This window comes from Cetorhinus maximus, chromosome 22 (assembly GCF_964194155.1).
Source record: "Cetorhinus maximus chromosome 22, sCetMax3.hap1.1, whole genome shotgun sequence".
In the NCBI taxonomy this organism is placed as follows: Eukaryota; Metazoa; Chordata; class Chondrichthyes; order Lamniformes; family Cetorhinidae; genus Cetorhinus; species Cetorhinus maximus.
Window position 1 is genome coordinate 8312095 of NC_135900.1, and position 25164 is coordinate 8337258.

The 25164-nt window shown below is 42.4% G+C and overlaps 1 protein-coding gene across 4 annotated transcripts in view; it reads right to left on the reverse strand.

Annotated features, from left to right (window-relative positions):
• The window catches only part of cep290 (centrosomal protein 290), a 126416-nt gene that overhangs the window by 28956 nt on the left and 72296 nt on the right, over positions 1-25164 (reverse strand). For all 4 annotated transcript variants that reach the window (XM_078567761.1, XM_078567760.1, XM_078567759.1 and 1 more), the window contains 13 exons: positions 23000-23151; positions 18630-18741; positions 16522-16977; positions 15030-15194; positions 14514-14621; positions 13664-13798; positions 12594-12863; positions 10806-10913; positions 9573-9772; positions 7475-7688; positions 6448-6585; positions 2784-3005; positions 1618-1749 (listed from right to left, as the gene is read on the reverse strand). In XM_078567761.1, the coding sequence (XP_078423887.1) occupies positions 1618-1749; positions 2784-3005; positions 6448-6585; positions 7475-7688; positions 9573-9772; positions 10806-10913; positions 12594-12863; positions 13664-13798; positions 14514-14621; positions 15030-15194; positions 16522-16977; positions 18630-18741; positions 23000-23151 (2412 nt within the window). The remainder of the gene's footprint in view (positions 1-1617; positions 1750-2783; positions 3006-6447; positions 6586-7474; positions 7689-9572; positions 9773-10805; positions 10914-12593; positions 12864-13663; positions 13799-14513; positions 14622-15029; positions 15195-16521; positions 16978-18629; positions 18742-22999; positions 23152-25164) is intronic.

Here is a 25164-nt window from a genome sequence, read left to right on the forward strand (position 1 = left end):
CAGGTTTTTTGAATTTTGTCAAGACTAATGGTGAAACGGCAAAAAATCATCCAGCAACCTGTCATGAATCAGAAATCATGGCATATCTCTTCCTCAGCACAAATTGCTGGGGTTTATTTACACACTAATAATTCTAGGTGTCGTGAACACACTGTCACTTTTCCAGCAAATTTTGGGCCATTATGTCTGGTGTTGTAGGAATCTAAAGCTGTCTTAACTTCTTAGTAGCTAATTGGCATAACCAGAGGGTACGAATAACAATTGAAAAAGTCACATTACAATACCTGGTTGTTATCAATTGAGAAAAAACACCTTTTAATGCAGCCTCTATTAGCAATCTTGGCTAATTAATACTATACTAAACAGACATTTATCTCCGTTAAAAAGAACTCCAGCAGTGGCACTTTCATTTTTGCTGATTGTTTATCTAGAAACTCTGGCTGAGAGCTACCATGGCAACATGGCTAATAACCATTGGCCCATAGTTTAGTCAATCAAGTTATAACCCATTGAAAACAATTTAAACCTGGTCTTCATGTATAAATCTTGCTCAAAATAAAATAGATTCTTACTCTTGCTTAATATAAAGAATGCAACAGGAGAATTTTCAGTAAAAGTAGACTAAAAGAATAAACAGCTGAAAGGGTTTCTACAGAGAGGCCTCAACGCTATCTTTAGTTAATGATCTGAAGGATTCCCTTGGTTACCGAGTGCGTCTGGTCAAAAAGAAAGACTTGCATTTATATAGCGCCTTTCACAACCACAGGACATCTCAAAGCATTCTACAGCCTATGAAGTAGTATTTGAAGTGTTCTAGATTTCCAGCACCTGCAGTATTTTGCTTTTATCTTAGTATTTGAAGTGTAGTCATTGTTGTAGTGTAGGAAACATGGCAGCTGAGTGAGCATGGCCAACTCCCACGAACAGGAATGTGACAATGACCAGATAACGTGATGTTGATAAAAGGATAAATATTGGCAAGGATACCTGGGGATAACTCCTCTGCTCTTTTTCAAAATAGTGTCATGAGATTTTTTTTTACGTTCACCTGAGAGGGCAGACAGGCCTCCATTTAATATCTCATCTGAAAGACAGTGCAGCACTCCTTTGGTACTGCAGTGGAGTGTTAGCTTAGATTGTTGTGCTCAAGCCCTGGAGTGACACTTGAAACCTCAGCCTTCTGACTCCGAGGCGAGAAAGCTACCAACTGAACCATGGAAAATGCAAACTTAACATGGATAAGTACTTGGAATTTTATTTTTAATCACCAGGCAAAAAAAAAATCTTTGATGAAGCGGGAACAGAATTATCTGATGGAAGACTTAAGAAACTAGTCTCTGTCACGTTATTCTGGAGTTCAGTAATAACGAACAAAAAAATGCATTTCTCTAATATTTATGGAAAGAAAAATAGTCAGGCACAAGCTTGCGCATTATTATTAAGAAACAAGTCTGAGTTTCATTTATCTCAAAACAAATTGGTCGTGCTAAAAATTCTATAAAATCCAGTCTAGGGTATTCAGACCTTAAATTATTCATTTATTTTGCAACATTTATTTGTTGTTTCTTGATGTTAAGTGAGAATCAGCCACATCAATCTCAAGCCATGGAAAATTACCTTGTCTTCTTTCAGAGCTTTTCTCTCCATTTGCTCGGTCGCCACTTTCTTGTCTACTTCACACTCCAATCTTTTAACCTTTCTCTGCAGTTCATCTATTATGGTCTGTTTATTGTCAGTCTCAGTCTTGGTCTGAAATAGGTCAAAGAGATTTGAAATTTTGAAATAAACTTACCGACATAGCCATAATGTTTGTTATCTCTCTACATAAAGACTTCGGTATTAACAGAACATATGCAAGTTGTACTGAATATGGAAAAAGACCGTTGCAACTTCCATTCAATTTTGCTTCGTCAACTGTCATAATGTTGCAGGCTCTGGTCAGTAGGTTTCTTAAATCGCTTTCCCAATTCTTACACCCTGTAAGGCAGGTATATCCTTACCTAAGGAAGGATATAGGTGCCGTAGAAGGGGGGCCATGAAGGTTCACCAGATTGATTTTTGGGTTGCGAGGCCTGTCGTATGAGGACAGATTGAAGAGAATGGGCTTAAGTTTTCTGGAGTTTGGAAGAATGAGAGGTGATCTCACTGAAATGTATAAGACGTTTAGAGGGTCTGACGGGGTAGGTGTCAAGAAGCTGGCTGGAAAGTCTAGAACTAAGGATAAAAGTCTCAGGAAAAGTGGGCAGCCATTTAGGGCAGAAATAAGGATAAACCTCTTCATTCAGAGGGTTGTGAAACTTTGGAATTCTCTGCCCCAGAGAACTGTGGGTGCTCAGATGACAAGTACATTGAAGACCAAGATCAATAGATTTTTGGACACTAAGGGAATTGAGGAACATGAATATAGGGCAGGAAAGCTGAGTTGACAAAGAAGTAACGGGCCTATGTTCTAGTTTTGCTTCTTGCCAGCATCTTCTGTTAAAAAAAAGGAATTTGCAAAATGAAGAAACAGACAATTTAAAAATGTGAGAGTTACTTTCCCCTAGGTAGCTTGCGTTTTTTGTTTAAAATATTTAAGTAGATGAGAAAATAAAAGAGAATATTTAACTTGAAACCAACTGGTACATGTACATTTCTTACAGAAAGACTTTATGGGCTTTAGCAAAAGAATGGACCTAAATGGAGCTGTAAAATTCTTCAGAAATTTTAAACATCCTAAGGATTGAAAGGATTGGATTATTTTCTAATTACCCAGAAAGTGAGAGACAGAGTAAAATTTGGACCTGCAAGCTGTTGCACAGCCTCTTAATTTTTTTCTTTAGTTCCTCGTTCTCTTTCTCCAGCTCATCTTTCTCCGTTTGCAGTTTGTTCTGAACTCGCTGCTTTTTCTGAAGTTCTCCATTTAAATTCTCTATTTCAGCTGCTGCGGTCACTTCCTTGCTCTTACATGCTTTCATGCTGTCCTTAGTTGCTGCAAGTTGGTCATTCAGATCTTCAATTTGCACCTAAAAATAGCACAAGTGAGCAATGTTAAACTGAGGAAAGCCAAGCTGGTGTGTAGCTACAGATGCGAGTGCTGATGATATCACTGCCTGTCTGAAAATCTGCTGAAAGGGGAAATAAAATTTACTGGAAAAACCAGCAGATCTGTCAATACTCGTGGGGAGAACAGATGAGTTAATGCCTCAAGTGCGCATCCTTCATCAGATAAATTACAGGTGAACAGCATTTAAAAAGGAACCAGATAAAGATGAAAGAAGGAAAAATACATGCGTGAGAAATTGTGGAATGACCTGTACGGTACTTGGGAGGAAAACAGGAGCTGGTTGAATGTAGAAGTAATATTAATTTAAAACAATAAGAGGCACAATGAGAGATTTTAGAGATGTCTAGAGATACACAGCAAATGAGGCAGAGTGGTGAGGGGACAGGATTTTTTTAAAAATTCTTTCACGGGGTGTGGCCTTTGCTGGCTAGGCCAACATTTATTACCCATCCTTAATTGCCCTTGAGAAGGTGATGGTGAGCCACCTTCTTGAACCACTGCAACCCATCTGGTGTAGGTCCACCAACAGTGCTGTTAGGAAGTTAGTTCAGAATTTTGACCCAGCAACAGTGAAGGAATGGCAATATATTTCCAAGTCAGGATGGTGTGTGTCTTGGATAAGAACTTGCAGGTAGTGGTGCTCCCATTTGTCTGCTGCCCTTGTCCTTCTTGGTGGTAGTGTTTATGGGTTTGAAAGATGCTGTTGAAGGAGCCTTCGTTCGTTGCTGCAGTGCATCTCGTACAAAGTATACACTGCTGCCACTATGTGCCGATGGTGGAGGGCGTGAATATTTAAGCTTGTGGATGGGTGCCAAATAAGTGGGCAGCTTTGTCCTGGATGGTGCCAAGCTTCTTGTGTGTTGCTTGAGTTGCACTCATCCAAGCAAATGGAGAGTATTCCATCACACTCCTGACTTGTGTCTTATAGGTGGTGGACAGGCTTTGGGGAGTCAGGAGGTGAGTTACTCACCGCAGAATTCCAAGCTCTGACTTGCTCTTGTAGCCACAGTATTTATATGGCTAGTCCAGTTCAGTTTCTGTTCAGTGGTAATCCCAGGATGTTGACAGTGGGGGATTCAGCAATGGTAAAGCCATTGAATATTAAGGGGAGATGGTTGGCTTCTCTCTTGTTGGAGGTGGTCATTGCCTGGCACTTGTGTGTCACTTATCAGCCCAAGCCTGAATTTTGTCCAGGTCTTGCTGTATATGGACACGGACTACTTCAGTATTTGAGGAGTCGTGAATGGTGCTGAACATTGTGCAATCATCAGCGAACATCCCCACTTCTGACCTTATGATGGAAGGAAGGTCATTGATGAAGCAGCTGAAGATAGTTAGGCCAAAGGCACTATCCTGAGGAACTCCTACAGTGATGTCCTGGAACTGAGATGATTATGGTTGGGTACAACATTAAATGGAATGCATAGGAAGAGGCCAGTTGGCCCAAAAAGCTGCATAACAATGTTTAAGATCCACATGAGGCTCCTCTCTCCCTCCCACCCCCGTAGCCCCCTCCCCACCTAACCCTATCAGAATAACCATGATGATTTAATCTCACATTGACTTAAATGTACCTGTTATTCACCTCTATTACACCTTGTGGTAGTGTGTTCTACATTCTATCCACTCTGGGTAAAAATCTTTCTCCTGAATTATCTATTGGATTTATTAGTGACTAATTTATGTTTATGGCCCTCAGTTTTGGTATCCCCCCCTCCACAATTGGAAACACCTTCTCTGCGTCTACCCTATCAAAGCCTTTCATAATATTAAGATGTCAATCAGCTCACCCTTCCACCTTCTTTTTCCTAGAGAAAAGAGCCCGAGGGTGGAATCATCCATTCATGGTGGGTATCTCGTGCACTGCCTGAAAAAGCAGTGACATCTCCACGCTGACTGTGAGGAGGAAGGCCCATCGTATCTTCTGCCCGTCAGGCAGCTACGTGGCCAGTGGCAGGCCGTCCTCCTGACTGAGGACCCCGGAATATGACATACTGCCCATCAAGAGCTGCCAGCCAATCATAGGTTGGGAGCTCTTGCACTCGGCAGCGCCATGGAGCAGGGAGGTCTCGCAGGCTGGGGGCTGCAGGGAGAAGGGGGCCATGGGGTCAGCAGCAAGGGCTGGTGGGTGGCTGTCAGTGGCCATCCCCCTTCCCCATGTCCTCGATCATGCACAGATTAGTGCAGATTAAAGGACCACCCTTCCCCCCTCCCCCACATCTGATATGCAGCCCACACAGTTTAACCAGTTGCGCCGGCTGCATATCAGCAAGCCCACCTGAAGCTGAGAAGATTGCAGTGAAGGCAGGTAGAGGGCCTTAATTGGTCATTAATTGGCTACTTAAGGGACTTAGTGGAGACAGGGTGGGAAGGTCAACCATTTGGCCTTCTGCCCAGAACTTACTACCGGTGGAGGCTGGAAGGTGTCAGGTATCAGTCCTGATGCCAACCCACCAAATTTTCAGGTCCTCCCGCCTCATTCCTTGCCTCCTGCAGGGGCAGAAGATTCCACCCCTTGCCTGTTCAATTATTTAACTGATGTGTATAACCCCTCAGTTCTGATATCATCCTTGTAAATGTTCTTTGCGTCTTCTCCGGTATCTCTCTATCCTTTTTATAATATGGAAACCAGAACTGTTCAAAGCACTCCAAATGAGGTCAACCCAAGGTCCTACACAAGTTTAACATAACTTGTTTTTTAATGTTTTTTAATTCCAACCCTCTAGAAAATAATCCCACATGGTTGTTTACACTAATCTTAACTGGCCTTATTAACCTGCATTACTACTTTGTGATTTCTGAATCTATTCCCCGAGATCCCTTTGTTCCTCCTTCTCATTTTGAGTCTTGTACTTAGACAAAAATGGAAGCAGGGGAAATTATTAAAAACAAGTTGGTATTAGTGGTCCAGAAACCAGCAGAAGACAAAAGCAGGTCCTACTTTATGAGTTATTTTGCTTTTATCCTACACTTATCCTACATTGAGTTACTGCCAGCACACGGTTCTGATGCACACCCAAAGTTCCAACCCATCCCTCCTTGCCTCTCCCTCTCTTTCCCCCTTCCTGCTGGCTGGGTATGGGATATGCAACCATATAAAGAACTGAACAGCGTATTAGTACTTGTCCTGAATTTTAGGCAGTCCAACAAAAGAAACCTCTATGCATCAGAAGGCCTTGAGGCCTGCTTATTCACTTGCTTGGGCCACTAGCTCTCTTTGCTGGAAAACCTCAAATAAAAATGCACAAACATGGACGTGCACCTCAGTAAACACACAATCTACAAAAACTCTGATGCGTTAACATGGTTCAGTTGCTGCAGTATGTAAAACAACCCAAGATGATTGTTAAACAGCTTAGCAAGATAAATGATAATCTTGGACATTTTTTTTGAAGACTCACCCTTAGTTCTTTAGTTTGTTTATCAACAATTTGTTGAACGTTGAGGTGTCCCTCCTTTTGTGCAGCCTGGTTTATAATTTGCTGTTCTGCATGGGATGTCATCTCAGCTCGAAGGTCCAACAGTGCTTTACTCAGAGCCTACAAGGTATAGAATGGGAATAAGGACTTTGGAGAAAAAGCTTCTGTTTGTAGCAATGAGATAACTTTATTTTTTATTCTTTTATGGGATGTGTGCAGTGACGATTTGTTGCCCAGACCTAATTGTCCTTGAACTGAGTGGCTTGCTCAGCCATTTCAGAGGGCAGTTAAGAGTCACCCACATTGCTGTGGGTGTGGAGTCACATGTAGGTCAGACCAGGTAAGGACGGCAGATTTCCTTCCCTAAAGGACATTAGTGAATCCAGATGGGTTTTTAATATTATTGATAAGTTTCATGGTCACCATTACTGAGAGTTGCTTTATATTCAGATTTATTTATTGAATTTAAATTCCACCAGCTGCTCTGGTGGGATTTGAACACATTTCTCCAGAACATTAACCTGGGTCTCTTAAATTACTAGTCCGGTGATGTTACTACTAAGCCACCTTCTCCCCTAACTCCTGCAATTGTGAACAGCTGACTGAAGCTGACTTTGCCTGAAATCTGCAGAAGAATTTAATTGGACCAGATAGTTGCCATTTTTAGCAATTATTAGGCAGCGCATTTGAGATTGGCGCATATGGTAATGGAAAATAGTGCCATTTATCCAACTTTCTGGGATAAGTATAAAAGGTATACGTTGTGGGAGCTGTATTAGCAAATAGAGAAAATAATACCCAATTGTGTTCTTAAATTTTAACCAGTTATCTTATTGGCAACCTATTTCTAGGATAAAAATAGGAAGCCCAGTTCACAAGGAAGTAGTTTATATTAAAAGGCTACTTCCAAGCATGTGGAAACTACTAAGAAATATGGTGCAAAGCACCTCAGTAACAGACAGTAGCCACTCAAAATTCAAGTCAATTCTTTGCGTTTTATAACATCTACCTTTTGCTGCTTCTCTTTCAAAGCCAGTTGACCTTTCAACCTGTCCACTAAATTCTTCATGGTAGTTGTGGGTGCCCTTGTGTTAGCTTGTTTCTGAGCCTCCAGCTCATTTTGTAGGCACTGCACCTCTTTCTCCATCTGCAGCTGGGTGCACCTCAGCTCATCTACTTCATCGTGGAGCTTCTTTACCTCAGTAGCGTGCTTCTCTTCAAGACTTTAAATAAAAGATTGATAGAATGTTTGATGCTCCAATGTCTAAATACATTATATTTACAGCACAGAAACAGGCACTCAGCCCAAATGCCAGCGTTGATATCACAGTTTACACTCCACATGAGCCTCCTCCCACCCCTATTTTATTTCACCTGACCAATATGTCCTTCTATTCCTTTCTCCCCCATGTGTTTAAGTGCATCTATCCTTTTTGCCTCAAACCAGTCCCCCACCACAACCACCCCTCCCCTCCCCAAATGTGGTAGCGAGTTTCACATTCTCCACTCTCTGGTAAAGAAATTTCTCCTGAATTCCCTATTGGACTTATTAGTGACTATCATATATTTATGGCCCCTAGTTTTGGATTTCCCCAAAAAGTGGAAACATCTACTCCAAATCTACCCTATCAAATCCTTCCATGATCTTAAAGATCACCACCAGGTCAACCCTTAGTCTTCTCCTTTCGAGAGGAAAATGCCCCAACATGTTCAGTTTTTCCTGAAAGGTACAACCTGTCAGCTCTGGTACCATCATTGTGAATCTTTCTGCACATTCTCGAGTACCTCTATATTCCTTTAATAATACGGAGACCAGAACTGTGCACAATACTACTCCCAGTGTGGTCTGACCAAGGTTTTACACACTTTCACATAGGTTGTCTGCTTTTGAACTCTATTCCTCTAGGAGTGTAGTTGAGTGCTTCATTTGCAATCAAAGAATCATGGAATGTTGCAGCTCAGGAGGAGGCCATTTGGCCCATCGTGCCTATGCTGGCTCTCTGCAACAGCAATTCACCCAGCGCTGCTCCCCTCGCTTTTCCCCATACCTCTGCCAATTTTTCCTTTGCAGATAATGGTCCAATTCCTTTTAAAATGCCCATGATTGAGCCTGCCTTCACCACGTTCTTTGGCAATGCATTCCAGATCCTAACCACTTTTATAGTCTTGTTAATCTGTGTTGTTACTTTTAATAGTAACCTGTGCCCCTCTAACTTATACTCTTACTTTCCAAGTAGTCGGGTGACTGATTAAACTTACTCCTTTAGAATGGCAGGAGAATTTTTCCCAAATCTGTTACAGTGAAAGGTCTGCTGCAAAACCAAAAATTTCACACTTTTCACATCCTCAAGATTGTACAGTGTTTCATGGCCAATGTGTTATTTTTGAATTGCTGTCAGTGTGTGTGGGAGAAAACCAATTGTGCTTGACAAACAGCAAGTGAGCTCTTATGGTGGTGTTAGCTGGGAAAAACTGGCTAGGTCAATGGCATAGGTCTTGTAGCAGACGGGTACCACATTCAGCTCCGTTTGCAATGTTATTATGTAATTTTTGTGTTTGTGCTTTCACAAGAAAAGGACATCAACTTAAAATTAAAGTTAGGGAATTCAAGGGTGATGTCAGCAAGCACTTCTTCACACAGAGGGCAGTGAAAATCTAGAACCCTCTCCCCCAAAAAGCTGTTGACGCTGGGGGTGGCGGTGGGTGGGGGGGCGTGAATGGGCAGTGACAATTGAAAAAATCAAAACTAAGGCTGTAAGGTCAGGGTATCAAGGTATATGGAACAAGGGTGTGTAAGTGGAGTCGAGATCCAGATTAGCCATGGCCGGTTCGAACGGTGGAACAGGCTCGAGGGGCTGAATGGCCTACTCAATTCCCAGTTTGAGTAGGACTATATTCGGTACTTAGGTTCCCCACAATCTACTACCTAAGCTCTACTCCCATGCTGTTTGGAATGCAGAACGAAGAACCACCAAATTTTAATTTGTCTAGAAATTTATATAATGACCTTTAAAATTATTTTCAAAGCAAAGTAAACTGAGTTAAAACATATATGCAAATTACACAATGCCAGAAAGAGCCATATTTAGTTCATGCTGAGAGCTTACTTTGCTTTTTCAGTGTTGTGCTCCTTCATTTTCAGCTGAGTAATAGCTTTCTGTTTCTCTATTTCCATTGTTGCTCTCTTCAATTTGTCCACCAGCGCCGACAGTGAACTGTCCTGCTCTGAAACGGTCTGTTCCAGCTCTGCCAGGCGTGCCAGGTGTTTGGACGTTGGAACTGGAAGGGATGGTTTTTTCATCAGCTCCTGGTGCAAAAACAAAAACACTTGATAGTTTTGAAACCAGATCACCCTCTTTCCATTATCCAATTACTCTGTTCTCTCCACCAGGAAGCCTGGCTTTCTCAGTCTTTCCAGATTTTGAGTTCTTGTTTCAAATTTGCTGGGTTTTTTTTTTAAGATGTTTTCTTTTCATGGGTTTATTCTACAATTAGATTCATAGCGTTTGGCCTTGTAGTACATCTTTCAACATCAACCGTCAGAATTTAGCGGGTCAAAGGGTGTGGGTGAGAAAGAATTTTCTTCATGTAAAGTGGAACAACGACATCTCAGAGGCATGTTAACATTAATAATAATTGTCTGCGAATGAATTACAGTATCTCCATGTTGAGGTTGCTCATGTCAGCCACTATAACCATTAGTCTCTATGAACAGTATACTGATTATTTTTATTGTATAAAAAGAGCACAACTAAATAACAAAATGGATGTGAATAACATCAGAATTTGTTGTGGCAAAGAGAGGAAGGCGGGCTGTCAGGTGTGGCATGGGAGTGCAAGATCACCATTAAATTGCAATGATACACCATTGTAACAGTGGGAGGGGGCCGCTACAAGCGGTACAATGCAAAATGACAGCCAGAGAAGACATGGTGATTCTGTGATCATGTGCTTCCAGTGAGGAGCCACTGCCCGGGAACTGGGGTGGGGAGATGTCACAGAATCAGGGCTACAGTGTAATAGCTGTGTCTAAGTTTGGTTCCCGTGCAAGAATGCCTCTTGGAACCGCCCCCAACCTAAAGAGCCAATTTCTGAATATTGAAGGCTGCCTTTATGGCAAGGATGTCGCAAGGTCCCCCGCAGATAAAGACTGTCTTAATCTTTTTATGGTTCATATGTTCCCTTTAAAAATATTCAACAAAATGTTAAATTGGAAAACTAATGAAGGTACATCAAATGGAAAACTCTAGTTAGTAAATAGCAGCCTTAAAGAATTACACAAAAAATTCACTCATTATCTTTACTGACAAAATGATCTGAAGACTTTAAGTTAAACTAACCATTGCAGCTTGTTTAAATTTATTTAGTGATGCATCTGCATATGAATCCAATTTCAGGTGCAATACTTTAAGATCCTCCTCATGTTTCTTTGCAATTTCTTCTTGATCCTGTTAAGTGTGAAAAAAAGCACATTAAGTAATCTATGTGACTTGATTATTTATGTATTCTGGCATCTGATTTTCAGATAATTAGGGTTTGGCAAATCAGCACATAACTGAATACTTCCAGCAAGGATTTGGCTCTTCTTTCCTGCTTATCTAAAGAATCACAGTAGTTTAAAGCAGAAAAGTAGACTATTCCACCATTGCTCTTTTTTTTGCTAGATTCATCCGATTGCCCTATTCTCCCCACAACTCTGCATCATCCTCTGCTCCAAATGCCTATCCGTTTTTTTCCCTTAAAAAGGTCCAATGATCTCTGTGTTAACTTCTGCAAAGCATTCAACGCTGTGTAAAGAAATGGTTCCTAACATCTCTACACCCACTCAGTTACAATTTTAAATAAATAAATCTTCATCACTGACCATGCCTTGGTGGCAAATGTTTGTGAATGGGGTGCCAATCAAGTGGGCAGCTTTGTCCTGGATGGTATCGAGCTTCTTGAGTATTGGAGCTGCACTCATCCAGGCAAGTGGAGAGTATTCCATCACATTCCTGACTTGTGCCTTGTAGATGGTGGACAGGCTTTGGGGAGTCAGGAGGTGAGTTACTCACTGCAGGATTCCTAGCCTCTGACCTGAGCTTGTAGCCACAGTATTTATATGGTTAGTCCAGTTCAGTTTCAGGTCAATGGTAACCCCCAGGGTGTTGATAGTGGGGGATTCAGTGATGGTAGTGGGATGGAGTGTCAAGGGACAAATGTTAGATTCTCTCTTGTTGGAGACAGTCATTGCCTGGCACTTGTGTGGCAGGAATGTTGCTTCCCATTTGTCAACCAGGTCTTGCTGCATTTGGACATGGACGGCTTCAGTGTCTGAGGAGTGGTGAATGGTGAACATTGCGCAATCATCAGCGAATATTCCCACTTCTGACCTTATGATGGAAGGAAAGTCATTGATGAAGCAACTGAAGATGGTTGAGCCAAGACACTACCCTGAGGAACTCCTGCAGTGATGTCCTGGAACTGAGATAATTGACCTCCAACAACTGCAACCATCTCCCTTTGTTAGGTATGGCTTCAACCAACGGAGAGATTTCCCCCGATTCCCATTGACTCCAGTTTAGCTAGACTGACTGAAGATTGTTACAAATGCTCAGCCTTATCTTTTTACACTGATGTGTTGGGCTCCCCCATCATTGAGGATGGAGATAATTATGCAGCCTCCTCCTCCAGTGAGTTTTTTAATTACCCACCACCATCCATGACTGGAAGTGGCAGGACTGCAGAGCTTAGATCTGATCTGTTGGTTGTGGGATCACTCAGCTCTGTCTATTGCATGCTGCTTACACAGTTTGGCACTCAAGTTGTCCCGAGTTGTAGATTCACCAGGCTGACAGGTCATTTTTGGGTATGCCTGGTGCTGCTCCTGGCATGCCCTCCTGTACTCTTTATTGATCCAGGGTTGATCCCCTGGCTTTGTGGTAATGGTAGAGTGGGGGATATGCCAGGCCATGAGGTTACAGATTGTGGTTGAGTACAATTCTGCTGCTGCTGATGGCCCACAGCACCTCATGGATGCCCAGTCTTGAGTTGTTAGATCTGTTTGAAATCTATCCCATTTTGAGGTTGTGAAAGGGGCTATATAAATGCAAGTTCGTTCTTTTTTACAACAGCACAATTTTCCTGACCTGGTGAGCTCGCGTCAGCAACCGCTGGTACTTTTGTAGGACTTCCTCCTTCTGATCTAGCCTGGCCTGCAGATTACAGATAGTCTGATGAGCTATTTTCAGTGCCTTCCTGCTTTCTGTATCATCCTCTGTTTTAGTACTGAGCTCCACCATCAGCTTTTCTCGCTCAGCTGTAGCGGGTAGTCGAAGTCTCAGCTCATTTATAACTTGGTCTCGGGACAGCACATTCTGCTCTGCCTTCCACAAAGATGCTTCCTTCTCTTTAAGTTTCTGTGAAGAGAAAATTTGTGCTAACAAATTCAAAATTTGATCAACATAATACACTTTAAGATTTGTTAAATAAAGTTTTTAAAAATCCAGAAATGGATTCCAGCAGTATCGATTCTACTAAACTCTAAGACATTTCTTCATCTTGCATGACTTTTTAAAAAAAAAAAGTATGCATTAGTTACATGCTGGGGCTTTCCAATGCTATTGGAAGTAATTCCTTCTTCTACTGTGCAGTTTTTGCCATTTTCTAATTTGTTTCATTTTTTTACTCAGTCTCAAGCTAAAGGAAAACATCCTAGCAGGCCACTCCCAATAGCACTTTCTAGCTACGACTTCAAATCCCACATGCTGAACATCGGTAGCAGCACATTTTTCCAATTCCAAAACAATGACCGTGTCTACTCCATCTTAACATCACCCCTGGTGACTCCTTTATTCATGATTTCATTACCTCAAGATTTGGCCTTTCAAATTCCCTCTCTGTCAAATTCCAACCCGCACAAACTCCAACCTGAGTGCCATGCTATATCATCCCTATCCTCACTGATTTCCTGTCTTTCATCATGTGAAATTCAAAATGTTTTGTCTCTGTCTAGAATAATTAGTTGGAGGAAATTTCTGCGCATCCAGTACAGTAAAGTCACCAAGCTGGGGAAGTAGGTAACAAGGCAAAGGAATTTAGAGAGGGAGTGCCAGAGAGTTGAATCTGCACCCCACCCCAAATGTTAGCACAATAATTTGTTGCATGCTTTATTGACATATTTTAAATGACAAACTGCTAATTCTGGCTTTTCTTTTACCTCTTCTAGAGTCCTGCAAGTTGCTTGAGTTTCGAGAATTATGTAGATGTGCTCTCTGATCTTTTGCAAAGCCACATTTAGCTGCTCTGGGAGTGGTTTGTTGGGGTCTGGAATGGAGCCAGTAGCTTCTTCAAACTGTCAGGAATGGTATACGATCAGTACAGCAAACTCTAAAGTTTGTAAGCATTAAAGACACATTTTACCATATCAAAAGTATATTCTATTCCTCAAATGCTCCTTTCATATTCAAAATGCCTGCTAAGTTAAATCTATTGAGATTTCTGGAAAGAAAATACTTTGGCATGGGGAACTGGATGGCACAATAGATTTGGCACTGCCCTTTTTGTGCAGAGTTATGAAAGGTTTTGATAGAGTAAATAGGAGAAACGGTTTCAATTTGTGGGAGGGATTGAAACCAGGAGATAGATTTAAAGTAATTGGCAAAAGAACCAGAGAAAGATGAAGAAAATTTATTTTAAGTAGCAATTTGTTTTGATCTGGAATGCACTGGCTGATAGGGTGCTGTAAGCATCTATAATAGCAACTTTCAAAGGGAGCTAGATATGTACTTGGAAAGGAAAAAGTTTGTGTCTATGGGGGGAAAGAGGAGGGAAACGTTACGAATTGGATAGCTCTTTCAAAGAAACAGCATGGCATGATGATCCAAATGGCCTCCTTCTGTGCTGTATCATTCTATGATTTATCCTGGGTTATGTGACTAGAAACTGCACAAAGATGTTATCCCCTCACTTATAGAATACATTGACCTGATTGGTTGAAAAAGTCATTGTAATTTGTATCTTATATTAAATTTTACATGTATTAGCTATAAACCAAAGAACGCATCCACCTTTTGAGCAGCACTCAGTACTTCATTATGTTGATGTTCGTACATATCCAACTGATGTTGTAGCTCTAACTCTCTGCGATCCCATGCCATCTGCCGCTCTTCATGGGCCTGTTGGAATTGGGTAAAGAAAGCAAATGGTTAATTTAAGGAACAGTCTTCCTAAGGTGGTGGAAGCAGTTAATATTGATTCATGCAAATGAAAATTAGAATGAATTCTTTCAGAGAGTAACATTTTGAGATAGAGGAGTAATTTGAGACATGATGTTAACTGCAGCATACTTGGGAGAAACAGGCAACTTTGAACTCATGGTTCTAAAGCTCTCCATCACTGAGGGCTTTCCTCGTCTCAAGCCTGTATCTTATATAGACTAATTGATAGCGATTGCCATGATTAATCAACCACTCAATTACAAAGGTATCATGTGACTAGCAAGACAGTAGAAAGTGACCCAGATGGACAAAATGGTCTTTGTAATCTAGCAATGCCAATATTTGTCACAGGCTGCTGATTTTCACCTTGTTTTGTTGAACCATCTCTTCTTCCAGATTGTTGATGGTGTGTTCCTGTTCAGTTATTATATTATTTAAGTATTTTATTTCTTCCTTTTGCTTGTTCATACATCGATTCATTTTGAGATCTTGGAGGCGGAGATCCTCAATTTTTTTGTGCCATTCGATTACCTATCGAAAAGAAAGTGAATGCAATGGCACCGAAAAATTACAAAGATTGAAATTGGGAAAACAAATAAAAACTAACAATTTGAAAATACAATTGCCTGAAATGACATGTCTATAAATTGTCAGCCAATTTGTCAAATCTGGAAATGTTCAAACAAATTCCATATACTAACAAGTACAACTGAATTTAAACAATTATTTGCATCTACAATTTGTGCAAACCTCCTTTCCACAAAATCTCACTTCTTGTTGTCACCTATTAGTCACAATTTGTGTCAACTTCTTCCATTATAAGTTCCTATGTCCACATTTAGAATGGAAATGGCCTATGTTAGCTTGTCACACTGCAATTATACCCAGTTGGCACTGATGGTACTTTAAGTTTGCATCTTCCAGCAAGTCAGTCTGTACTTCAGAGAAGCTTCTATGCTCCAATCAATTCTACTTCACTGCTGTCCAAATTACTGTACCTTGCCAGTGTTTTATCTACTTATTAATAATATTCAGTTATATGGAATAAAATAAACAACAGAATGTGTGACTTTAAAATTATGCCCTGCTTTCTAATCCCACTTCACCTGAAGACTCCACTTAGTTCTGTCTCCCCATGTATTATGATACAGATGATTGCCCATATATTAAAGGCTGTATAAAGTCCCAGCCAGGATGGAGATGATTCCCCACCAATTATGGCTGGAGGCCACAGTGCTGTAAGTGACTTACATTGATTTTACCCACATCATTTGTAATGTATTTGTATTGCTAGGTCAAAATTCTGGAACTCCCTAACAGCACTGTGGGTGTGCCTGAACTAGATGGACTGCAGTGGTTCAAGGAAGTGGCTCACCACCACCTTCTCAAGGGCAATCAGAGATGGGCAATAAATGCTGGCTGAGCTAGTGATGGCTACATCCCATGAACGAATAAAGAAAAAAATATGTAACTATCCTCCACCGTGTGTATTTACTGGAGAAATAATCCTGTTTTTATCAGGGCACTTTGCTGTAGGCTCAGTTAGGAATTCTCTTTGCTGTAGTCCATTGAGACTCTTTTAAATAGACTCTGTTTGCTGTAAAATAGACTGTTTGCTGTTAAGTCCTGCCATAAATCCTACCACTCCTCCAACACACTGGCTGGCACAGTGGTGTCAATACTTATTTTGTAAATTAAAAGTCTTGCATCTAGTGTGTCTTTCCTTAAGTGTCAAAATTACTTCCAGTCACACTTCATTATATACATTGACTTCCCACAAGCAATTCCACAGGAAGTCTGCCAGTTCATTATAAATGTCAAGAAGCAACAACAGCATTTGGTTTTAAAACTTTCTAACCTTTTGTGCTCCTTTTGCATCCTTTAATGATCCTATTAATTCCTCTAGTCCCTTCAGCTTCAGTTGCAGTTCCAATGTCTTGTCCTCTGCCACTCTCCTCTCCTCTTGCGCAAGATTAACGTCCTGCATTATCTTCAGTTTGTCATTCTGCAGCTGCACCATAGTCTTTGAGAACTTCTCCTGCTGTGAAAGGGGCAAGGCCCCACTGAACTGCCTGCGTAAGGACTGAACGGTTTGCCGCAGGTGCTTGGCCTTGTTTCTGCCTTCTAGTCGAGCATAGAAAAGGGCCTGATCCTTCTCATCCAGTCTCTGCATCAGCCTCAGGTTGTAGGCCTCCATCTTTTGCAGCTTGCTTGCAAATGCCTCCAGCTTGCTAACAGCAGTGGTTTCACTCACCTGCAATGCGACAATGTGTTGATGCAGTGTTGCAATGAGAGCTCTCTCGTCTGACTGTGCCTAAATGAGAAGTATATGACACAGACATTTATATAGACAATGCACAGCCATAATGGGCATAATGACCCTTGTAGCAATTTTTTAACAATTCTTTTGGTGGATTTGATGCTCCTGGGCTTTAAGAATATTTATTAAAAAAAAGAAAATGCTGGAAGGCACTCAGCAGGTCATGTAGCATCTACGGAGAGAGAAACAGAATTAATATTTCAGATCAGTGTTGTCTCATCTGAACCAGGACATTGATCTAGAATCGTAGAATGATACAGGAAAGAGGAAGACCATTTTACCCATTGGGCCTGTTGTGGCTCTTTGAAAGACCTATCCAAATAGTTCCACTGCTCCGCTTTTCCCCATAGCCCTATAAATAAGTATTTACCTAATTTCCTTTTGAAAGTTATTACTGAACCTGCTTTCACCAATGTTTCAAACTGTGCAATCCAGATCACAAGAACCCAGCATGTTAAAAAAAATTCCTCATTTTGCCTCTACTTGTTTTGTTTTACACCTTAAATCTGCCCTATCTTGCTGCCGACCCTTCTGTCACTGGAAACAATTTCTCCTTATTTATTCTATCAAAACAGTTCATGATTTTGAACACTTCTGTCAAATCTCCTTTTGACCTTTTCTGCTTTGAGGAGAACAAGCCCAGATTCTTTGGTCTCTTCACTGAGACCTAAAATATTAATTCAATTTCTTCCTCCACAGATGCTGCATGCTGAGGCTTTTGGCAGCATTTTATTTCAGACTTTCAGTATCAGCGGTATTTTGCTTAAGAACATTGGTGTGGGGGATGGAACACTTTGGGGACCCAAGGTCAGCATCAAGCACACCTAGGTCATATACGCATGGTTACACCACACAAAGGTAATCTTCCTTCACTATTGATTGGTGAACTGACCAATAAACTCAGGTAATCAAAATAAGCCTTCAAGTAAAGATTCCTTAACATGTCACTTAAAATGCACGATGAAAATAAACCCCAAGTCATTCTAGAACATGTAACCGATGGAAATTGAAAAAAGCTATATTTGTCCATGTGGTAAGAATTCCAGCTGAAGCATAAAAATGACTGTGCTAAATTCTGAATAGACTTAAGAAAGAGATATAGAAGAATACTTTTTATTTTTTTGACATTGGTAAAGAAAATACACAAATATAATGACATTGATCTATAATGAATGTATTTGTTTTAATGGGAGGAGTTTGGATATATAATACAGTATTCATTTTTTGTTAAAATTCTCAGGTGAGAATACAAGAAGGGAACATCGGATTAGCCAAGCAATCCATTGTTAGGTAACTGAAGTAGAATTTAAAACACTGCTCTCCTTGTGTCTTTGCATTAACTGTGCAGTTATAAAGCGCAAAATATCGACTTCTGATATAAACCAACTGTTAAAAAACTTCTGCAATTGACTCAAATGTTATATTCACAAAGCAGGAAGCAATCAAAAGGAAACACAGGCTAACAATTCTGTCAGTATTTTGGAAAACATTCTCATTCACAGAAAAAAAACTGGACCAATCAAATAATTGTTCGTCCTGAAGATCTGTCAGATTAGTGTAAAGTCTGACCAGGAACAGGAACGTGTTAATGTGTTTTTGTTAATGAATAACTTTTTTTAAAGGCAAAAAGTGAAAAACGTCCTAACCTGGTAATCCAGCACTTGCTTCCTAAGGGCCTCCACCTCTTTCTCCCGAGATTGCTGGCGAGCTTCCAAGGCTGCAACCTGCAATTTCGCTACATCCGCAACATCTCTTAACCTGGTGAATAAAGAAATTCAATGAATGTAGTTAACATTTATTTATATAATATAGTGACATTAGTGCATTTGAAACCTGCATTGCTCTAGGCAGTACCTTTTAACACACACACAGAACCCCTTCAAATTAGGGGGAGATGGTGGTGTAATGGTAATGTCACTGAACTAGTTATCCAGAAGCCCAGGCTAATGCTCTGGGTACATGGCAGCTGTTGGTATTTAAATTCAATTAAAAATCTGGGGGAGAATTTTCCCCATGTCGGGCGGGCCGAGTGGGAGCGGGCGGGCGGGCGTGGAACCGAACACCGCCCGCGATCGGGTCCGCATCGGCATTTTACGCGGGCAGGCCAATTAAGGCCCACCCAGCGTATTTCTTGACTCCCGAGGACAGTGGGAGTGGACGGGCGGCAGTGGGCGTGCACAGACCGTCGGGTCCACTGGCGACCTGTTTAAATGAAAGCCTGGCAGCCTTTGCAAGTCTGCTCACAGTGGCCAGCAGAAGACCACAGCAGAGGGCTACTGTGCAGCCTGTAAGTCCGGAGGGTAGGCCAGGCCGGAGGGAAGGCAATTGGGGCAGGCCAGGCCAGAGGGTAGGGCAGCAGGGCAATGTGCCCCTTGTTTCTCGGACGAGTGCCTAGCTTCCCTCCTGGAGGTGCTGGCAGCGCGGCGGGAGGTCCTTCTTCCAAGGGACGGGAGGCGGAGGCCTCCCCACCTGACCAAACGTGTGTGGGAGGAGGTGGCTGAGTGTCAATCCCATGATGTGTGCAGCGCACATGGGTCCAGTGCCGTAAAAGATTCAATGATCTCCTGTGCTCAGTAAGGGCGAGTACCATGTTGCCTTAAGTCACTTAATGGGGCTGTCACCCTTCTCCACCCCCCCGCAACTCTGAGTACAGTAATGGCATTGAATCCTTCATGGCATGTATCCCTCGCTGGATATGACAGCAGATATTGCCCACGTCTAGTTAACCCTGAGAGGGTTGAGCTAGGATGGGTTCTACACCCGTAGCATGTATGACACTGACACCCAGAGTATAGAATGGTGAAAGTCAAGGATCTGCACCACAACCCCTGGAAAGAGCTGGAGGCATGGAAGTTGAGGGCAGCCGTGACGTTTAGCGCCACTGGAATGGGGTGCCCACCCACACAGTTTGCACAGATCTCAGGGCCTATCATCTGACAGATGGAGGTGACTGTCTCCTTTGAGAGACGGAGCCTCCTTCGGCACTGGACCTCAGACATATTGAGGTAGCTGCTTCGCCACCTGTATACCCTGGCAGCAGGATAGTGACGTCTTCTGCACCCCCTTCCGCCTTGGACTTCCTGTTGGCCCTGCACCCCTTGTGCCTGCGCCTCCCCTGCCAAAGGTGGCTCCCCTGGAGGCTGAATGTGGACTCCTGGCCTCCTCCCCCTTCTGGCCTTCCCTTTCTCCTCAGAGGGGGTGCCTCCAGTGGAGAGCACAACTCCCATTCCCAGGCTAAGGGAAGGCTTCCTGAAAGCTGCAGGCCCTAAAAATGATCTTTACTGTAGAGTCCTGACCTGAAGGCTTTTACTCCTGTCCAAGCAGCTGGTATGAGTTTTGAAGTATTCCTGCTCACTCAGGCAAGTAACTTTCACAGTTAAATACCTGACAGATAACACACGCGACCCCTCTCACCCCGCCCGTGGATGAGGTTTATACAAATGTCTCCTATCCGCCTGCCTTTTGTGCCCGTGCGATGTCCTGAAGATCGCATGGGCCCTGAAAAATTGCAGTCAATTGTTGCCTCAAGGATCTTAACTACATGAGTAATTAATGGTGGCTGCGCATCCGAGAACATTGCGCGCCCGCCCACTTAAAAATCGCGATGGTGTGCGGTAATGTCGGGACGCTCGCCCAATGTCACTGCACACCATTTTGTGTGTCAGCGTGCGCCCCCCACCCCACTCCAACGCCAACGGGAAAATTCTGGCCCTGGAATTGAAATCCAGGCCAGAATTTTTCCGTCGGTGAGTTGGGGGCGGGGCCCGCTCGCCGACGCGAAAATGATGCGTGATGACGTTGGGCGGAACCCCTGACGTCATCCCGCCCCATTTAAATATTCAGGAAGGCGGGCGGACAGCGAAATCAGTTGACCGCCTGTCGACCTGTCAATGGCAATTAAGGCCATTGACAGGATAATTAACCCAATTAAAGACACTGCCCATCCAACCTTAAGACTGGCGGGCAGGCCAAGAGCCCTGGCGGGCAGTAGATAAAACATGAAACCTTATCCACTGGCGGGATGAGGTTTCATGTCCGTTTTAAAAATCTTTAATAAACTTTGTCATATTTATTAACATGTCCCATATCGTGTGACATTGTCACATGAGGGGGACATGTTAATAATTTTTTTATTTTTCTATTTTTGAGGCTTTTTAAACTGTCACCAGTCTCCCTGAGACAGCACTTAGTCTCAGGGAACAGTGCGCTGTTCCATGCGCATGCGCGAAAGAGCGCACTCTGACAATGGGGGATTCCCTCCCCCCCAGCACAGGAAGCGCTATGTGCATCTCGCTGGGCGGGCCTTAATTGGCCCGCCCACTCAAAATGGTGGCGGGGCCCATTTCGGTGGCGGAGTTCAGCTGCCCGCCCGCCACCGAGCCGGTGGGGCCCGCCCGCCCATCAAGGGCTAAATTCTGCCCCTAGTCTCAGTAATGGTAACCATGAAACTATCATCAATTGTTGTAAAAACCCATCTGGTTCACTTATGCCCCTTAGGGAAAGGGATCTGCTATCCTTACCTGGTCTAGCCTACAAGTGAGTCCAGATCCACAGCAATGTGGTTGACTCTTAGCTGCCCTCTTGAAATTAAGCCACTCAGTTCAAGAACAATTAGGTATGGGCAACAAATGCTGGCCTTACCAGTGATGCCCACATCCCATTGAAAAATAAAAAAAAATGACTATGTTAAATATAAACAAGACAATACACGATGGGCTTCAATTTTGTGGCAAAATACCGGTGAGTTTAATGGCATTCACTATCATTAGTGTGCAAATCGTCCGGCAACTTGTAGTGAGGAAGAGATGCTCCATGAGCTGCGAACTGCAACAAGTTGCTGGGCGATTTACGCTCCTCTGCCATTAGCCTCATGAGTGCAGAAGCTCACCCTCAACCAGCTCATAAGTTTCACAATATTGCTGCATTTGTACATTAATTGCCCAGTAAACTCACTGAAGAACGTTCGGGTTGGTATGGAACTGCATACGCACTCTTTTAATTATGATATTCAATCTCTCCAGCCCAGAAAGGAAACAATTTAAATTGTGGAGACTCAGTCTTGCAAGTCGTAAATTGTTCCTAAGAGGTTTTTAAAATTATTTTTCTTACTTTTCCTTTGTCTGTCTTTTCTTTCTCTTAATTCAATCGTTCTTTCCTTCTCTTTATTTCACTTCCTTTTCTGATTTGACTCTGATCCATCTCATTTAATTCTCCATTGTTCCCTCTGGTTCTTTCTAATTGGTTAAAAAGGCACACAGCTGGTCCCATTATTCATTAAGGTCCCAGGTGAATGGAGAGAATGTAACAAAATGTGCGGCTAGGTATGTTAGTTTGTCTCTTTAAGGACAAAAGGTCTAATTTCTATACCTTTCTGGGGTCAATTACAGGTTAATTGAAAGGAACAGATCCTGAGGTCAATTAAAGGCCAGAAGAAAACCAGAAGGAAGCCACTTTGTCCTTCAAGTTTTCCAATGCTACAATCCCCATTGAGCTGTTTTGGAAAGCGAATACTACTGCAAATCGCCAAAAAAACGTGATGACTGCTGTGACATAATCTGCTCCTGTGAAGAGTTTATCGCAGTTCAACAGCCGGAGCTTTGAGCGAGCCCAGGAGAAGCTACCTGATACAATGTTGGCTCTGGGGGCTTTGAATGGTGTGAAACTAAGTGTTGGTATCATTACAACGGTCAGAGTGATATTTTATGTGTAAATGCGAGTCTCCCCAGAATTAGCCCAGTGAGGTATATGGAGGTATAAGAATAAGAAGAATGATTTATCCAAAATCAGATTGGGGAACTGAGAGGAAGTGTGTCGAAAAATAGTTCATTCTGTCTTCTATAAAACCAAAATACTCCGGATGCTGGAGATCTGAAATAAGAACAGAAAGTGCTGGGGAAACTCAGATGCTGCTACATTTGCTGGGTTTTTCCAGTACTTCCTGTTGTTATTTCACTCTCTCTTCTTACAAGCTGAATAATAATGACCAATATGACATTTTCCAGCACTGCTAACTTACTTGGACACCTCAATTTTTAATTCAGATTCCGATTTCTCCAGCTCTGTGATGTGGCTCCTGTCTGCATCACTCACTGCTTGGCTCACACTGTTTGCTAACTCGTCTCTCAGGTTTTGCTCAACTTTCTGGGCCTCCAGGTTTATTTTGGTTACCTGGAAAAAAAAGAGAATAACTGTTAATAATTGAATGGAAATAAAAGCAAGAAAAACTTTGCAAAACGGACATATGGACAAACATTCAGCTCATATCCCATTCCCTGAATGGAAAGATTTATAGTCTCATGTAAGTGATTCACAAGCACACAATCTGGAATTGAAACACACGTCTCCCAATGATGTTGCTGTGTACCACTAAATGAATTTCACATCTTGATAATAGGAAAGGACTTACATTTATGTAGCCCAGAAGGTCCCAAAGCAGCTTACAGCCAATGAAGTACTTTTTCAAATGTTCTCACTGTTGTGATGTAGGGAAATGTGGCAGCTATTTCGTGCACAGCATAATCCCCCAAACAGCAATGGCCGGGATTTTTCAGCCCCGTCGTGGCAGGATCCACCACGGGAGGTTTGGCGGCCCAGTCCCAGTCTTTCGGCGGGATGGCACTATCCTGGCGGTGGGCAGGGCTGGAAAATCCCACCCAATTATTTACATTACCAGATAATCGGGTTCTAGAGATGTTAGTTCAGGAAGGAATATCAAAGAGATAAAGAAAGAAATGACCATAGGACATCTGTTTCGAAACACTTTTACAGCCAATGCAGTGCTTCTGAAGCACAATCCCTGTCGTAATGTTGGAAATATGGCAGCCAATTTGCACCCAGCAAGCTCCCACATATAACGATGTGATAATGACCAGATAATTTATTTTTGTGATGTTGTGAGGGATAAATATTGGCCAGCATACTGGGGATAACTCCCCTGTTCTTCTTTGAAATAGTGTCATCAGATCTTTTACATCCACTCTAAACAGGCAACTACGGCTTTGGTTTATGTCTCATGCGAAAGACATCATCTCCCTCAATACGGCACTGGAGTGTCAGCCTTGATTTTTGTGCTCAAGTCCTGGATTGAGACTTGAATCTGAAATCTTGTGACTCGGAGACGAGAGTGCTACAAACTAAGTCACAGTTGACTTAACTCCCTAATTCTTCTTTGAAGGGTATCATGGGATCATCTGTATCTGCCTGAGAGGGTAGGCGAGGTCTTGGTTTAACTGCACCTCTGACAGTGCAGCCCTCCATTAGCATTACACTGAAGTGTCAGGGTGAATTGTGTCTGGAGTGGGGCTTCCACTCGAGGTGAGTGTGCTACCACTGAGACAAGGATTATTATGTTACAAGTGCCAAGTGGAAACTAGATACTTTCCTACAAAGTAAAGGCTGAACTCACCAGAGTTCAATCCCCTTCATTGCTTTTGCAAACTTCTAGGGATAAATTTTCATCTGGGCTCAGGAAAACCAGACCGGCGCATTTTCGTGGCTCACAAAACACACACCCAACCCGTGCATGACTTTACGAGGGATTTTCGTCTTTTCACATAGGGGTCAGTTTCACAGTGCATTTTGTGATCCACAATGGTGTGTGTAAGCAGCGTGGGTGTGGAGGCTCCAAGCTCCCAACATTATTTAAAGGGGAAATTTCTTCCTCCAAAGGGTTTGAATATTTTGAATTCTGTACCTCACTGAGCTGGGGATGCTCAGTCATTGAGTATATTCAAGGCCGAGATTTGGGGTTCTAAGGGAATCAAGGAATATAAGATTGGGTGGGAAAGTGGAGTTGAGGTCGAAGATCAGCTATGATGTTATTTATTTGAATGGCCTACTCCTGCTCCTATTTATTATTTTATGTTCTTGTACAGAAAGCATACTTCAGGACATCACAACTGAAGGGCAAGTAGCAATAAACTAAGTAATTACAAACCACAATCTGTTATGTGGATGCTAAAGATTAGATGAAAAACACGTGATGAAAAATGGGGTAATGTCATTAGACTAGTAATCTAGATGCGCAGGCTAATGCTCTGGGGACATGGGTTTAAAGTCCACCATGGCAATTAATAAATCTGGAATTGAAAGTTAGTCTTAGAAGCTGGCCCATGTAGCTATCATTGATTGTCGTAAAAACCCATCTGGGTTTTCACTAATGTCCTTTAGGGAAGGAAATCT